Source organism: Nuphar pumila, chromosome 11, assembly GCF_984573655.1.
Source record: "Nuphar pumila chromosome 11, dmNupPumi1.hap1.1, whole genome shotgun sequence".
Lineage (NCBI taxonomy): Eukaryota > Viridiplantae > Streptophyta > Magnoliopsida > Nymphaeales > Nymphaeaceae > Nuphar > Nuphar pumila.
Window position 1 is genome coordinate 117,627,449 of NC_143259.1, and position 16,587 is coordinate 117,644,035.

Consider the following 16,587-nt stretch of genomic DNA (forward strand, 5'->3'; position numbering starts at 1 on the left):
AAGAGGACAGGTTTAAACCTAGGGTTGTCATTGGGTCAGGTTTGACCTGAAACCAATCCGTACTAAACCCTACAGGGTTAGGGTTTAGTGATAAAGAAGAAGGTCAGACAAGGTTGGACCCAAAGGGTCCAATTACTGTATGAAGTTGGGTATGATGTGTAAAATTTCATACCAAACCCAGGTCCGACCCAAGTTTAAGATCCATGATTTTTTCATTATAAAAGAGATAAAAATATTATTTTATAGACTATGGATCGGGTCTGGTTCATGTAATCTTTATAAAACTCGGATATGGTTTTCTTTATGGTAGACCCGATCAGACCTGGTACCCGCACCTCAAAGTCAGATATGCGTTTAGACTCACTTGAGTCCAAACCAGATCTGATCCGTTGACACTCCTACTTACACGGTTAGACTGCCTAATTTGGGGCGGTGGGTGTCATCAGGTTGGGTTTGCTCGGACTCAAGTAGGACCGAACCTAAATCTGACTTTGGACTCAGGTTCAATTGGACCCATCATAAGAGAAACCATACTTGGATCTTATAAGAATTACATGAAGTAGACCCAGCCCATACATGATAAAATAATGTTTTTATTATATATATATATATATATATATATATATATATATATATATATATATATATATATATACTTTTTTTTACATTAAAAAGTTACCGATCTTAATCGGAACTCGGGTCGTTTATGGGTCTGTTATGAAATTTCACAAATTGTACCTGGTTTCATATATGAATCGGACCCTTTGAGCCTGACTTGGTTTGTAATCGGACCTCCTTGTGTATCACCAAGACCCTATATAGAATTTGGTACGAGTTGGGTCCGGGGTAAACTCGATCCATTGACACCCCTACGGTCCAATGTTAGTATCTGGTCCAGATCCAGAAAGAGGTCAGCGTGCACGCACGTTCATGCAAATCGGCAGAACCACCAAAAAAAGGCATCACCAGCACAGCACCGCCGTTGTCCAGATACCGTCCTCTGCAAGTTCAACCCAAAAGCAAACGGCAGTCGGCAGCCGCATGGATCCCTCGCCCGGATCCGGCGACTCCTTCGCCGTAGACCTCTCTGCCAGCACCACCGATGACTATGTCCACGTCCCTTCCGGCGAGCCGGACGAAGCCCCAGCCCTCTTCTGCGACCCCTCCTCCGACGATCTGGACGAACCCCCAACCCTGATCGGGGATGCCTCCTCCAACGAGATAGACGGAACCCTAACTCCGATCTTCGATGCCTCCTCCGGAAAGCCGAACGAAATCCCGATTCACTCCGCCGGAACTGAACTGGAGAAAGAAGAGACGACGGAACAGCCGGCGTTTCTGGAAGTTTCCGAGGACGAAGATGCCGATACTGGGCGTGATTGTCACCTGAGCGAAGAGGACGAAGGTGTCGACGGCTGGAGCGGAGAGAATGTGAAGTTTGAGCTACCGCCGGAGCTCACAAAGAACGTCGTGTTTCTCGAGTGCGAGTCGTCAGCACCCGGCGGGCTCTGCCAGATCTGTTTGATCGGAACCGCTCATGTCTCCAAGGTAATTCTCGAGCGATTTCCCTTGTTTCGTCTCCGTCGATAGTCACAACATCTAGAATTCGTATTTGACATGCATTTTTAGGGTTTCGGAGCTTTACTGGATGATTATTTTGAATTCTGAATGTTTCTCGATCGATACTCCGTGCATTTGTAACTGTGAATTAGGATGTTCCAGCGGGTTTGCTGTTATATCGATAATTCTGCACATTTTATGAAAGTTTTGCTTGGCATAATTTACTTGAATAATTCTCACGGAGATCTGTTCTCTTGGTCGTTAGTGTTTTCGCCGTTCAGTTATTTAAATTTGTTGACTTATGAGATTTAATTTTTTCGCAACCGTCAATTGTAAATAAATTCCTCGGAGAACTATTTGCCTGAAGTTGTAGACAAATAGTTCAGTTCATGATCTTACAAGAAGTACCAATCGTTCTCTTGGGGTTTTGGCCTTGAATAGTTTCATACCATGGTTTGCGAATTTTATTTTTTATGATACATGATTTTAGCTTTTGCAGCTTTCTTCTCATTCCGGCAAATATTGGTTAATTGATTGTTACATAACATACAAAGAAATGCCAAAAGAATTGTAATATAGTGTTCTGTGATACACTATGCTGCTCACGGATAATCTGTGGTTGCTTTCAAAGAACTTAATTCAGGAATCATGCGATGAAGTTTTTTATTAGTGCTATTGTTCTTGGATTTGCATCAGTCCTTGATACCCAGGCAGTATTGTTCTCCAAGTCTTTATTGATTGGGACCTATTGTTGATCCAGTCAAATACTGAGATAAATGTATGGACGAAGTTCACTGCCTATTGATAGCTATTGTTGGTTGCTACCATTAAATCACTGTTGTTTTATTAGTGTTATTGTCATCTTAAAAATTTCATGCTGATACCATGGCAATGTTACTGCAGGAATCATGCGATGAAGTTCAAGCCATCATCAACCTCTTCAAACCGCAGGTGCTTCCCTCTTTGAACTCTCGATGGATCATTAGCAGGTTAGCTGCCTGCATGTTTTTATTTTCTTAATCTTCTGCTGCTGCTGCTTTTATTCCATGGGGTGGAGGTGGAAGCAGATTTTGCTTTTCAACAGGCCATTCTTAATCTTGTTTTTTAAACCAAATGCATTTAATTAACATTTTATTGGTTGTCTCCAGGTGGTCTATTTGGAGTTGTGCTCGAGTCGAGTAGCTTTCTTATCTCCCAATGTTCAGGTACCGTTGTTTCCTGCCTGGTGGAACTTTTCGATGATCTATGTTAATATCCATGTCAATTGTTTAAAGAGCCATCAACCTACAATGTGTTTCAATCACGTAAATCGTGTTGAATCTGCTGTTAAAATATCGTTCCTGATTTTGGTTCTTTTTATCACTTCTTATTGTTGAATCACATAGTCAATGTGGAGGCCTCATTCTTTGTTATAGGTCTATGAATTTCATGTTATTTGAAAGTGTTGAATTCATAACATATTCTTTGCAAATTCATGATATGTGTAAGGTTAATATCTCTTCGCTGGTCATGCAGGCCATCAGCTTGTTTTAGCAGTTGCCATTCACATTCCATTTTAATCTTTTGTGGTTGGACAAATATTAGCTCTCACATGTTCACACACTCACACACGCCATGCATACACATGCACATGCATGATGTTTTTATCCAAGGGAAATATTATGAAAGTGAGTCTTTTATCTCTCTTTCAATTATTTGTTGTTCTGATGATGGTTTTCTACGATACACATTGTGGTCACCACATACATACACATATATATTCTCCAAGGAAAGAGAAATATTATGAATTAAAGTCCACTCTCTCTTGTTTTCTATTGTTTCTTGTTCATCAAATGTACATTGCATTCATCTGATGATACTCCATCTAAATTTCAGCAGGTGCAATCACTGCGTGAAATGATTGATATATGGAAAAAGGGCGAGATGAATATTTTTGGGCTTCTCTACAGCTGGTTTTTTGCTAAGGCAATGTTTAATTTGTGTAACATGAAATAGGATCTTAATATTACTATCAATTATGTTTTCCTTCTTTCAGACATTATGATTTTGCAGCTCTTCCTGAGATTATTCCATTTTCTCAGCTGTTTGCATTTTTATTTGTTTTTGTTGGCATTTGTTAATTTCGTTGTACTTGACAAGCAAAATGATCTGTTCTTCAGGTTGCTAGTCAACTTGAAGTCGCCCCTGGTGCTGAGTTCCGTACAGCATATGAAGAAGCAATTACTTATGGTGCAAGGATTATACTCGGTGATCGACCTATCAGGGTAAAATGATGATTGTTTTGTTGCCTATAGAGGAAAAAATTATATGATATTCAGAACATCATATTGTTAAGAAGAAAAATCAGTAGGTTTTGTTTTCTTTGAAGTCTCTTCTTCACCTTTTTTATGTCATATGATCAAGCTTCTTAGTGACCTTGCGTCCTTGACTTGGTTTTCATAATCCAGTGTCTCTGCCTCAGTCTTTGAACTTATAGATATCTAACTGCAATTTCTCTTTTACTTCTAAAATAAAAAGTCTTGCATCATGGTGAGAACAGATTTTCAGTTTTGCTTTTCTGTATTCTCTTCGTCACTAGCTCTAATTTTGTCTTGATATGGTTTTTGGAGGATTTTCTCTTCTCTCTTCTCTCTTCTCAATTTACCATCCTAAATTTTATTTTATATTTCAGCAAATACCCGTATTTCTAATACTTGGTTGATCATTCATTTACTTAAATGTTTCGTGAATGCTGAAGTTGTTATTTTCATGAGCTAAATCCTTAAATGATACTGGAGCATATTAACATTTTACGGTTACCTATGTTTTTCCAAGGTATTGTTTTAACGGTCTATGGTGGCTCATCTATGTATCTTTCATTGACTGACTAAACTAGGTAACATTGCGGAGGACATGGGCAATGATGCCTATGTGGCAAAAAGTGAAGCTTTTATTGCACATGTTTTTCCAAGGAATCTCTTTACCAGGTGCAGAAGAACTTAATGAGATGGTTAGTATGTTTTTTCATGAAACTTGTGATTTACATTGGTTGGTCTAACATAGCCTTTTTTAAATCTAAATTTAAATGCTTTAAGCTGTTTTGTCATTCTATTCCTTAGTGAATTTTATGCTGTACTTCTTTATCAGCAAATTTTCTATGAACAGCTCGCCTTTTCATTTTGTATATCTTCATATCTAGAAGCCCAAATGTTAGATTGTCTAAACTTTCAAGTAATTGTGAAATGGAAGTTGGTCATTATGACTATATGAAATTCAATGTGCTTGTGGAAATGTTGTTTTGGTTTTGGTTTAGCAATAGCCTGCTAACTCGTAAGGTGTACATCTGTTCCTTTGTCCTGGTTGTGGTTTAGCAACAGTCTGCTAACTTATAATGTGTACGTCTGATCCTGGACAAATTTGTTATAGTTGGTAGGAATATAGCATTTGTGAATTATAATATTGTCCAGAGTTTAATTATGAGACCACGGAACTTGATTATTCTCTCAATCAAGATTAAGATGATCCTCTAGATCAAGATGTGTTTCTAACATCTTGTATTTGAGAATTAAAATATATGGAACACACATTTTTCACTCTTCAAAAAAAAATTCTTTTGTTAGACTACAAAATATCCTTCCACAGGGAGATTGTTTGCTGTACAGCATATTTAAGATCCATTTGGCTCAAGAGCTTGTTTTGCAACTACGTTGATGATGGCCAAAGTGATGTTGCATCTACTTGTTTGACTCGGTTAACAGTATAATTTACAGTGTTAGGATAGACATTAAGTTTATCTAGATATTACATGCTATATGGTTGATAGTTATTCTTCATGTATTCTGGTGTATAGTACAATTCACTTGAGGAGCATGTATTTGTGAAGAATAATAATAACCAAGATCTTTCATCAGCTGAAGGCAATGGGTGATGTTGACATGTTCACCTTTGTGGTTCAAGAGATGAGCAAGTCTTACCCCACGTTTATGGAGACAATTGTTCACGAACGTGATCGGTTAGTACTGTTCCTCTTTTTCAACATATTATTTGTTCTTTGTGAAATTTATTCTGGGTCGAGAGTAGTTGCTGCAAAAATTTACCATGAAAAGCAAGGGAGAAAAAAGTAAAGAACGGACTTAGCAAAGATAAAGCGTCAAAGTGTCAAAACAAAGGAAAACAGTTTGAGTATTTTATTTATTGCTTTTTCAGTTAGACCTCTCCCTCTCTCTCATCCATGTTTAGTAAGTTTTCTGGGTGCTTTTATTAAAACGACAAGCCCCTCACTGTAGTCACTCCAAAAGTAGATGAAGCTATGTTGTTGCTGATATTAGGCTGATCAGCTTTGTTGGGAAGAGCTCACCATTCTTTCATGTTGAAGAGTTTCATTTACTGTCATTTTTTCTCCATTTTGTTTTTGTTTTTACTTCCCACTTCAGTTTGCACTAAGCTGAAAAATGACTTCAACTTACTTTTTTTCTTTTACCCCTTCAGGTATATGTCACATACATTGCTACAGGTTGCAAGAAGGCATAACTCCGTTGTGGGTGTTGTTGGAAAGGGTCATTTAGCTGGAATTAAGGAGAACTGGAAGCAGCCGATTGAGGTGAAGGTCCTAATTTCTGATTGAACTTCTGGTCTAATTTCATTTGCTTGTGAAGCATTGATATTCTGCCTAACGTTGGATTTTTATGATGCTAACCAGAAATTTTGAAACTGTAGATTGTTCATACCATTTTTGCTTCTTAAGAATCTCATGTGGAGCTCTTTTAATCTAAGACTAACACCCAAACAAGTTTCAATTGATGTGAATATCGTAAACTGACATCCTTTTAAGTGCCTAGGATACATCAATGCTTGTGGCATGGCTTACTGGAGAATGATGACATATTCTGTCATTCAGTACATCTTTGAAATATTGGGGAATTTTAGTAATGTTTCTTGCTTGTAGTTTTCTTATTTTACTAAATCTCTGTCATCAAATACCTGGCAGATATCTGATCTGTTGATAATCCCAGAGAGCGTATCATGTTGGTCATCCAAGAAATTCTGGACCGTCCTTGGTGCTGCAGTTGCTGGGGTGGCTGTTGCTTCTGGTTATTTTCTTGCAAGTAAGAGGTAGAAAAACCAATCCATGGGAACTATACACACCTTTTTAAAATCTTTCTTTCTCTGTGGAATCACTGATTTCAATACAAATTGCTTTCTTTTGTTCTATTTTTTTTCTGGAAGTGAACTTTGTAAAATTTGGCTAGGTGCCCAATTTTTTCAATAAAACTAGTTACTTCATTTGGGTTGGGAGAAGATTATGTATGAAATGGTAATGGAAATATTTGTCACAAGGACACAGGTAAAAGCATACGAGACGCCATTTTTGTGCAAATTTCTATTAAAAACAGTATAGAAAGAGACGCAACAAGAGGGCAAGTTGAAGAATCCCTGTGACATAGGGAAATAATGGTGACCTGTGAGATTTTGGCATGCCCACATGATAATTTGGTTGATCTTGCAAAATCTCCTCTCCTTGGCTTGGAAAACCAAGCACCTGGTCAGTGACCCACTTTCCTAAGTAGGTTTTTGGCCATTATATATATATATATATATATATATATATATATATATATATATATATATATATATATATATATAATTAAAGTCTTGAGTCGGTCTAAAAAGCTCGATTCATTATTTATTTTTTTATTTTGAAAAGCAAACTAGGGTTAGGCAGACGCCATTGAATTAGTGACAAAATTACAATTTATCCATCTTTATCAGGGAACCAATCTGGGTGATCCTTCCATGACTTGAGGATTCCCCCCTTAGCTAGGTGTCGAGCGATATAGTATTAAATTCAATTTGATATAGCATTAACATCTACTCTATCAAACCTATACAAAATACACCTCTAATTGAGAAACACCATCGTCATTCCGCCTTCCTTTCTGCAGGTTTCGAGCTCTAATAACTATGTCAGGACGCTGTCCGCTGACCGTGCAGTAGTTCCAAGCACATACAATGCGACCGTTATCCGCAGTTTCAAAATTTTCGATTAATTTAAGGCTAGGAAATTCCTTTTCCTTACCAATTTGTCCTTGGAAATCTTGGACTCCATCAGAACTGCAAATTCGATACGGGGAGCTCTCAAAAGTTCGAAAAAAGGAGCTTCATTAGAAACATGTAAACCTGATCGGGGAACTCACTGAGCCCCCCAGGCTGGACGATAGTTAATAGTGTAAAACTTTAGCAAATAAATTGAAGTTGTATATGTACCGATTGTCTTTTTTTTATATATTTCATACCATATTCTAGTAATTACTATTTGTAATGGTCCTAATGCAAAGCTTTACTAACATGACCATGTTCATCTACAGTCATAGTCATGTGGCAGTCCAGAAAGTCTGTTGTGTGTACATATCTAAAAGTTTGTTTTCAAATGGAAGTAGGAGAAACATGGCTTTTTTATTTGGTTTATTATTTTGTGCAAGATTGCTTTACTACTTGTTTATAGTAGAAGAAACTCATCGCTCCCACATTACTACTGTTTGCTTGATTATTGATTCTTAATCAATGGTTATCCTGACTTTCTAATTTTTATGTTTTACATTTATCCTGTAATTGATGTGGCATATGCTGCTCTTCCTGTTGCATTATTCCGTACTCGCTTGGGCATAAGCCTCCAATATATGCAACAACTTTGTCCCAGCTTGATATGGTTCTCAACTGTAAACAGCATAACACAAATGATGATTAAATTGTGTCGGGTTCAGCCTTCTCTTTTTGCGAAGATGAAGAAAAGACTTGAAGAGGAAAAGCTTTCAAAAATAGCGTCCAAAGATAAACATGAAAAACTTAAAAAGACTTAGGGCACGTTTGGAAGAGAGAAACTCTCGTAACAGGAGAATAAAGTTTTGCTTATGAGAGATTTTCATATGAGAAGTTCTCCAAATGAAAGCTTTTAGCTTGTTTGTGTGGCATAACAAAACAGTGGAAAATGTGAAAAAATGAGGGTGGTGGTGAAGGTGATAGCGAGAAGTGGTGAGATTTGGCAGTGGGGAAGCAGTGTAAAAATAATTTTTTTCTTGGTAAGAAACATTCCTGAGCACCTTCATGAAAGAATGTTTTCTATAAAAAATGTATTTTTTAGAAAACTCTCAAACAAAAAGTCTCGTTTGGAAAGGCCCATTTTGCATCACTTTTTCCTACATCTTTTCGTTTTCAATCGTTCCCTTTGAAGAATTGATTCAATGATTCCCATGAAAATCTTTCAAAAATATTCTGCAATCGTCCAAAGGTATAATAGTACAGGAAAGAACAAATTAAGAGAGTGTAGGTGGTGTTTCCAGAACAATGGCACTGTTTGGGAAGCCACAATTCAGGATAGCCACGCATATTGTTTTAGCGCCCGAGCCATTACATTGGGAGGCATGGTAATTGTCCTCACAAAATTGGTAATGGGCGCAAGAATAATTAGAAGGGAAAACAGCAAAACAATTGCAGGATTTCAATAGGTTAAAAACAAAAAAGATCAGCACTGACAACAGATGAAGAACATAAAACCATGGTACGACTCTTGAAGTACAAGGGCATTTGGAAGAACCCACTTACCCAGAAAAAGAGAGAAAATGGGGGTAAGCAAATTCATTCCACTTATCTGGATAATTGGGTGCAAGCATGAATCCACTAACCGGACAAAATAAGCAGCAGGACCTCATAAAAGTGCAGGGAGATCTCAAAAAACAAATGGAAAAGAAAGGTTAAAAACACAAAGAAACACGGTGAAAACCAGGTACAACAGATTCAGTGCTCAGACAGCCAAGGGTTTGTCTTCAACCACTAGATCAGAAACTCTAGTCCACATAGCTTCATCACAGCACCCAGAAAAAAACAACGAAAAGAGCAAAACCATAAAGCATCAAATATCACGACATCCATGAATACCAAACAGAAGCAAAATAGCACACATCAAAACGAAACACAAAGATTGATGAAAAAAAATGAAAGAGAAGAGAAGGGTTGCGAAGAAACCAAAGACAGGCGGCCTAGACGGAGAGGTGGGCAAGAGGAATGAAATTAGCACTAGGGTTTTAGATATTTATAGTGATAGAATAGGGCGCTAGGGGTGTCAATGGGTCTGGTTTGACCCGGTCTGGACCCGTACCTAACCCTATATCTCAGGGTTTGGTGATAAAAAAAAGGTCCGATTGAAATTCGGGTCCGACCCAAAGGGTTCGATTAGGATATGAAACTGGGTATGGTTTATGAAATTTCACACGAGACTTGGGTCTGACCCGAGTTCCGATTAAGTTCCGTGATTTTTCAATGTAAAAAAATGAAAAAAATATTATTTTATAGGGTATGGACGGGTCTGGTTCATGTAGTCCTTATAAGACCCGGGTATGGTTTTCTTTGTAGTGGACCCGATCAGACCTAGGTCCGGATCTGGTACAAGCACTTCAAAGTCAGATGCGGGTTCGGATCCACCTGGGTCTGAACCAGATCTGACCGCTGACAACTCTTAGTTAATAGGGGTATAGTTGGGGGCTGCCAACGGGTCGGATCTAAGGAGGACCCCAATGGACCCGTATCAAGATCCCACTCTGAGCTGCTGCCTGCTTGTACTTGGTCCAAGTCTAGGTTAGATTGGACCTGGCTCAGATAAAGCCAGGTCCCGGTCCATGTTCAAGTGGTAAGTAATAGACCCGGATTAATTGGGCAACATCCTTGAATATTTTAAAATTTACAAGGAAATCTTCTTTCAGATAAAACCAGGTCACCGCTTTTAAAATTTACAAGGAATTTTATAAGCGGTGAAAATCCAAATACTTTTACAAGATTTTTAGAACTTTATTTATTTTCAATGTATCACGATGTCATCATAATTTTGATGTGTTCTAAATTTTTATTATTGTTATGCTTTTATTATTTTAATGCTTTTGAATACAAATATGCTGAATATTTTTAATACAAATATGCAGAGAATTTCAACAATATTTTTCCAAAAAATTCATTTTATCATGAGATTTTTTGTTGTCAATAAAATAAAAGAACAAGATTTGTAGTTATGGTTGAAACATGACCCCTTTAGAACAATCTGGTTGAGCCAGTCCGTTTGGCAACGGTGTGGAGCAGATGTGACATTTTGTTTTCGGATGTGGATCTTAAAATATAAACTATACGAATTGGATCGATTTTTTCAATTTGATTGGTGGTCTAATCAACCCCCCCCCCCCCCCCCCCCCAAAAAAAAAAAAAAAAAAAAACTTATGCTACTAAACGGGGCCATTATTTCAAAATTTGCATGGTGTTAGTATAACCAATGTCAGAATCGGTTTATGAACCGAGTACTTTTTTACAAAGATCCATAAAAATCTGCCTCAATCAAATTGATTGAATTGGCTTGAATCGATAAAAATACACAAAAAATGAGCCTACAAGGGCTCCACTCATCTGGTTCGGGTGACTTGTGAATGTCATCAAGTTGATGGGATGTCACAAGTTCAAAACCCACGGGTAGCTTATGTGCCTCAAGGTCAAAGCTGGGTGTACTCTCCAGTGGGCAGGGGACCTAAGGGTTTTACCAAGCCAAGGCCAGCTAATGTACGGTTGGTGATGAGGGTTTATCTCTTGGACTATGAAAAGAAAATACAAAAATTAAAAATTAAAAGTGAAGAAAATTATCTAAAACAAAAAAAATGCAAAAATAAACAAAAATTGCATTAAACAAATATCATGATTATCACAAAGAAAAGGCTGATTTGCAATTTGGTGAGGAGCAGATTTTATTGAACCAGCGGATTCGATCCAATTTTGACAACATTGAGCATTTCATATAGGTTCGGGCAGTCTAGGGTTGGTCTACCCGGGTCCTATAAGGTTTGGGCGAGTGATAGAATAGCTTGCACTTGGATAAAGATCATGAACTATTTCACACGGGCACTTTAACTTGCCCGACACGATCAGGGCCATGTAGACATGACACAAGGAGCAAAACATTCACATTTTCTTAGCAAACAAATCATGCTGAACATATCTATATATCTAGATTGAGTTGATACAAATTGTATTTATGATTTCTAGCTTATTAGTTCTTTACTTTCATTTGTAGCAAATATATATATAGAGAGAAAGAGAGAGAAAGAGAGAGAGAGAGAGAGAGAGAGAGAGAGAGAGAGAGAGAGAGAGAGAGAGAGAGAGAGAGACTCTGAACCTTTAGATCATCTTATAATCAGACCATCTATATAAGACCCTTTTAAAATCCCTTTGTTCTTGCCTTATCCTCACCCACTGACAGGTTTCAGTTACAACAAGTTTGTAGTTATAGTTATGTGAACTTTGTGAGGTCTGCAAAAAATGTACGAATCCACTTTTTAGCGAAAGTTTGCGATACATGAAAATCAAACCCATATATCGTGCAAACTTCCAGAGGTTCGCTCATGCAAAGAGTAAAATAGTCCTAAAAAAGTCATATTTATAAATTTGGATATGCTGTAGATTTTACAAAATTATAAAGCATTTCAAAAAAATGTTATTTTTGTCGGTCATTTTCAGTTTTTTATGGGGTAGTAACACTTTTATACATCAACAGCCATACGGTGTGCTTAGTCATTTTTGAACTTCATTACCATGCCCCCTTTTTTTTTGAAAGGCAAGCTGGGTACCAGTTTTACAATTATACCATTGGGTTTTGAACCTGCAACATCCCAACACAGGGTGACGTGCACTAGCTGCTCCTACCAGACAAGCTTAGCCCTGGTCGGTCATTACCATGGCCTTTCGTTTCAACATGGAAGGTTCACTATACATTGCACAATTAACCAATTTAAATAGAAAAAAATGACTGCATAAAAGCATTTCCCAATTCCCACAGAACAATTAATGAATTCACAAGAAGCCTAGTAAAAATAAACCAGGCACCTTCTATCCACAGACCTTGGCAAGATCACCCCATACGGACCCACCTCCACTTGGCAGTCAACGTGCATAGTGTGGTCCCTACAGCTGCGATGCGACCTTTGACCAAGCCTGGACCGTGATATCAAGCTGGAAAACAACAGTGCTGGTGCCGGTGCCCTGGTCTGCAATGACCATCTTCCAAACAGGATCTTCTTGACCCGGCCCAGTACCACTGTGGTGTTCTTGGGACCCTGGTAGAAGGGAGAGAGCAATGGGGTTATACCCCAAGCAATTGCTCCCTATAGTACACCTGAGCCTCCATCTTGTCATAGTAGATCCCAATATTTTGATTGGGATTTTGGATCGTGAAATTGAACGTGATAAGTGTGTTTTGGAAGCCACCATCTTTGCTGATGCCCGGAATAGAGAACTGTTCTATGTGAAATCTTGGTCTGTGGGGGCGCAGGCTAAGCCATAGGACAAAAGCAATGACACCAAAAATGAAGGTCAAGAAGACAGAGCAAATGCACTTGGTTGCACGGCTGGTAAGGCTCTCCTTGACTCGGTGGGCATAGTATTGCCTGGTGTGGTGTTGCCTCACAGGGGGGTTTCTATTGGGTGGTGGTGGTAACCCAATTGAGCTGGGCATGTTTGGTGGGGAGGGATTGGTCGGTTCATGGTGGTGAGATATGAGTTGTTCCCTATGCATTGTTTGTTTTTTTATATTGAGTATTCAACAGTTGGTGGTGACCATCTTACCCCACCCTTGAACTCTACAGGGATTCATGCCCACAGGCAGAGGCAGGAGTGGTGACCAAATATTTCCAAAATGACAAAACAATCCCTGCAGGCTTCTTGCGCTTACATGTCCATGACTGTTGCATCAGAATAAACTTGTCCATCTTTCTACCTTTTTTTCTTACCATAAGAACTTATTGTGGCACCCTTTTTTTTCAAATTTTAATTCAACTAAGAACTGTCAGTTCTTTACATTTGTGTTGTTTGTGATGCTTCTGTTATTATTGACAGTACTGATACCAATATAGCAGAGGAGGCCCCACCTAAATCGAGTCTGAGGGGGTTTGAGATAATTGATGAGATTAAGGCCGAGTTAGAGAAAATGCAGAGGGGTAGTCTCTTGTGCTGACATCTTGGATTTAGCTGCAAGGGATGCTGCTGTACTAGCTGGAGCAGCATCTTATGCATTGCCAACTGGTAGGAGAGATGGTGATCTCAAGTATTACAGGAGTTCATTTGCCCAGCCCTACCTTCTCTGTTGACGAAGTTCAGGTTGATTTTCCAGCCATTAATTGTAAACCCCCTTTGTGTAAAAAAAAACCTTGAAAAAAAAGGGCAGTGTGTGTGTGTGTGTGTGTGGGGGGGGGGGGGGGGGGGGGGGGTCTCCCAAAATTGGGAAACCGCCTTTTCCAATCTGCGTAAAGGGTGGGGGATGAGGATAAACCTCAACCCCTACGATCGACCGGGGGGTGCGTCTTTCTCTCTCAGTCGAGCAAGAGGGAGAGAGAGCGACAAAGGGAGACGGACGAAGAAAATTTTTTTTGCAGAACTTAGTGGATTTTAGCGCCAAAGACGAGGTAAGGGCCTCTTCCTTTTCTTCTTCTTCTTCCATTGTATCTTTTTCATTTCCTCTTTTCTTTTTCGGGCAAAGGGGGGCGGCAACCATAGCTGCTGTCGAGCTGCAAAAAAAAAGGATTACGAGAGAGAGAGGGAGAGGGGCCCGGTCGACCGACGCCGGTGGCTGGCCCCTTTGCCACAGAGAAATACAGAGAGAGCCGGCTTCGACGATCGACCCCTCTATGTTTGAGAAGGAGAGGAAAGACGAAAGGGGCAATGCCCCTTCCGCCTGTGTTTTATTAAAGGGAGACTGGGTCGGTTCGGGTGTGACCCATACCAAATTGGGTCCCGAACCACATGGTTCTTTAAAAAATATATAAAAATAAATAAATAAAAGGGTTTGGGTCGAACCGGTTCAGACCAAACCGGGTTCAGATCGTGTTGAACCAGTTCTGGTCGAACCGGTTTAGGTTGAGTTGGTTCAGACAAAACCGGTCTCAATCGAACCGGTTTAGATCAAACCAGGTCAGACCGAACCAGTCTGGGTTTGAACCAGACCGAGTCGGGTATGACTGGGTCTCAAATCCATGTTGATTTGATCTGGACCAGATCGAATCTGGATGTCAGTCCTGATTGATCCAAATAGAACTGGATCCAAGGAGATTTGGGTCTGAATCCAGACTGACTATTCCAGATCTAGAACCGAACTGATCTGATTCAGATCAATTTTGTATCTAAAACAGAAATGAATCTGTTTGGATCAGTTCTAGATTAAGATGAGAATTGGGTCTAGGTCTGGTCAGATAGTTCTGGATCTAGATCAGAACTGGGTTTAAATCTAGTCAGACAGTTTTGGATCCAGATAAGTAATGAGTTTAGATCCAATTAGACAATTCTAGATCTAGATCAAAAGTGGATATAGATCAGGTTATGATTATTTTCAAATTTTAAGAATAATGTTTGAAATGATCAAAATGCCCTTGTGTACCCAAGATCTATTTTGATAAAAGAGACATATCTTTACACTTCAAACTCAGAATTGAGTGAGGTTTGGTGCATTGCACTCATATCACAGAGAGAAATCTGCTTGTCATCTGGTTTTAGTTAAATCAGGGACACAAAAATTGAGGTTTCATGAGTCAATTTAGGAGAGGTAATTTGGTAATTTTATCAAAGTATAAGAGGTTATGTGCATTAATATAAATATACTTATGTAATGACCAGATCCTACTGTTAGAGCATATTGAGATTGGATTGCGACTCTAGCACAATATTCATATTCGAGGTAAGGAATATTATAAGTAATTTTAGATGTGAATAAGCCTTTGTACATTGCATGTTATTATTGTGAATTAACATGATTAGCATGATAGATTTTTAGTGTAAAAATAATATGCATAAATTGACTATGCATGATATTATGAGAAGGTTGCATACACATGTTAGTTGTGGAATACATGTTAATTGTTGTATGTCATGCATGTTAGAAAGATTATTTTGAAATAGCACATCTATGTGATAAATAACTAATAACATGCATTATGATGAAATTGTGGTTATACTTGAGTCTTTTTTTATTCTATTCATATTGTATGAATGAATATATTGAGATTAGCATTCCTAACCCATTAAATCCTGAAAGTAGCGACCTATTGTAAGAGATACCTGATTCGCGACCAGAGTGCAACCACCATGGAGAGTGGGCCGCTGGTGACTTAACGATGCGGATATCCTACATTGTTGCGTGCTTATTATGAGATAAGCGTGGGTCTTAATGTCATCATGAGATTAGAGAATAGGATATGTTGTGATCATTTCACGATATCACTCGTGAGAGAATGAGTGAAATACGAGTTTGAGAATGTGGGTCTATGTGTTGAACTTAACTTATGACTTAGGGTTACACTGAGACAGTGTTTGGAAAATCTAGACAACTATGGATGGTTGAGAACCATCATAATTATAATGTAGCACGAACCATATCGAGATTGAAATTGAGTTTGACCCCTCGGCTAGCTACCAGTGGGGTCTCCTTTTTGTTTCACTACAGTGCCTAGTGGTTCGAGGACCATTGAGAGTGTATGGTTCATTGTCTAGCCAACATGTAAATTTGAGGTGTTCTACACGGGTTGTTATGCCCATAAACGACTATGACCGGTATAACCGACTTAGGATTAGTTTGGTGTGATAAAGGTTTTAAGAGAACAATTAAAACATACAAATTTGTATGGTACGTCAAAAAACTAAATTCAAACTAGGGGCTTAGAGCACACTGCAATTGTAAGTTTAAATGTTTATTTACTTATAATTATTTTTATTGGGTTGTAAACTTGCCCTCCTATTTAATTACAACTGTAGGTTCCAGGCATACTAGTACAGGCAGGATTTGACCGACTACTTTTTCGATAGAGCACTTGGTAGTTTTTATCTTTCATGTCATTGAACATTTATGTATTTATTATTTTTTTTGTTATAAATGATGAACATTGTGAAAAAAGTAAGATATTGAAAAAAAAAAATTAGCCATGTTTTCTTTGTGTGAACTTTGTATATTTTTCCTTTGAGAAGTAATACCAACCGAACTCA

At 38.5% G+C, this 16,587-nt stretch overlaps 1 protein-coding gene, 2 non-coding genes and 1 pseudogene across 3 annotated transcripts; 1 reads left to right on the forward strand and 3 right to left on the reverse strand.

Annotated features, from left to right (window-relative positions):
- Positions 1–957: 957 nt before the first annotated feature.
- On the forward strand, positions 958–6,843 carry LOC149823077 (uncharacterized). The gene is made up of 9 exons (XM_089981403.1): positions 958–1,548; positions 2,464–2,511; positions 2,709–2,765; positions 3,439–3,525; positions 3,720–3,824; positions 4,436–4,549; positions 5,451–5,551; positions 6,028–6,139; positions 6,527–6,843. Exons 1-9 carry the CDS (start codon positions 1,042–1,044, stop codon positions 6,653–6,655), a joined length of 1,260 nt encoding a protein of 419 aa, XP_089837529.1. The 5' UTR covers positions 958–1,041; the 3' UTR covers positions 6,656–6,843.
- Positions 6,844–8,855: 2,012 nt separating this feature from the next.
- LOC149823078 (small nucleolar RNA snoR80) lies at positions 8,856–8,983 on the reverse strand. The gene has a single exon (XR_016426253.1). It is a non-coding gene; the product is annotated as a small nucleolar RNA snoR80 (small nucleolar RNA).
- A 346-nt stretch (positions 8,984–9,329) lies between these two features.
- On the reverse strand, positions 9,330–9,411 carry LOC149823079 (small nucleolar RNA Z157/R69/R10). Its single transcript, XR_016426257.1, has one exon. It is a non-coding gene; the product is annotated as a small nucleolar RNA Z157/R69/R10 (small nucleolar RNA).
- A 3,014-nt stretch (positions 9,412–12,425) lies between these two features.
- Positions 12,426–13,075, reverse strand: LOC149823080 (NDR1/HIN1-like protein 10; annotated as a pseudogene).
- Positions 13,076–16,587: the final 3,512 nt, after the last annotated feature.

Excerpts from the sequence above, each read along its gene's own strand:
- LOC149823077 (XM_089981403.1), top strand. The coding sequence starts at position 1,042 with ATGGATCCCTCGCCCGGATCCGGCGACTCCTTCGCCGTAGACCTCTCT. Across the intron at positions 5,552-6,027 it reads ATTGTTCACGAACGTGATCG|GTATATGTCACATACATTGC; the intron begins GTTAGTACTGTT and ends TTACCCCTTCAG. Across the intron at positions 6,140-6,526 it reads ACTGGAAGCAGCCGATTGAG|ATATCTGATCTGTTGATAAT; the intron begins GTGAAGGTCCTA and ends AATACCTGGCAG.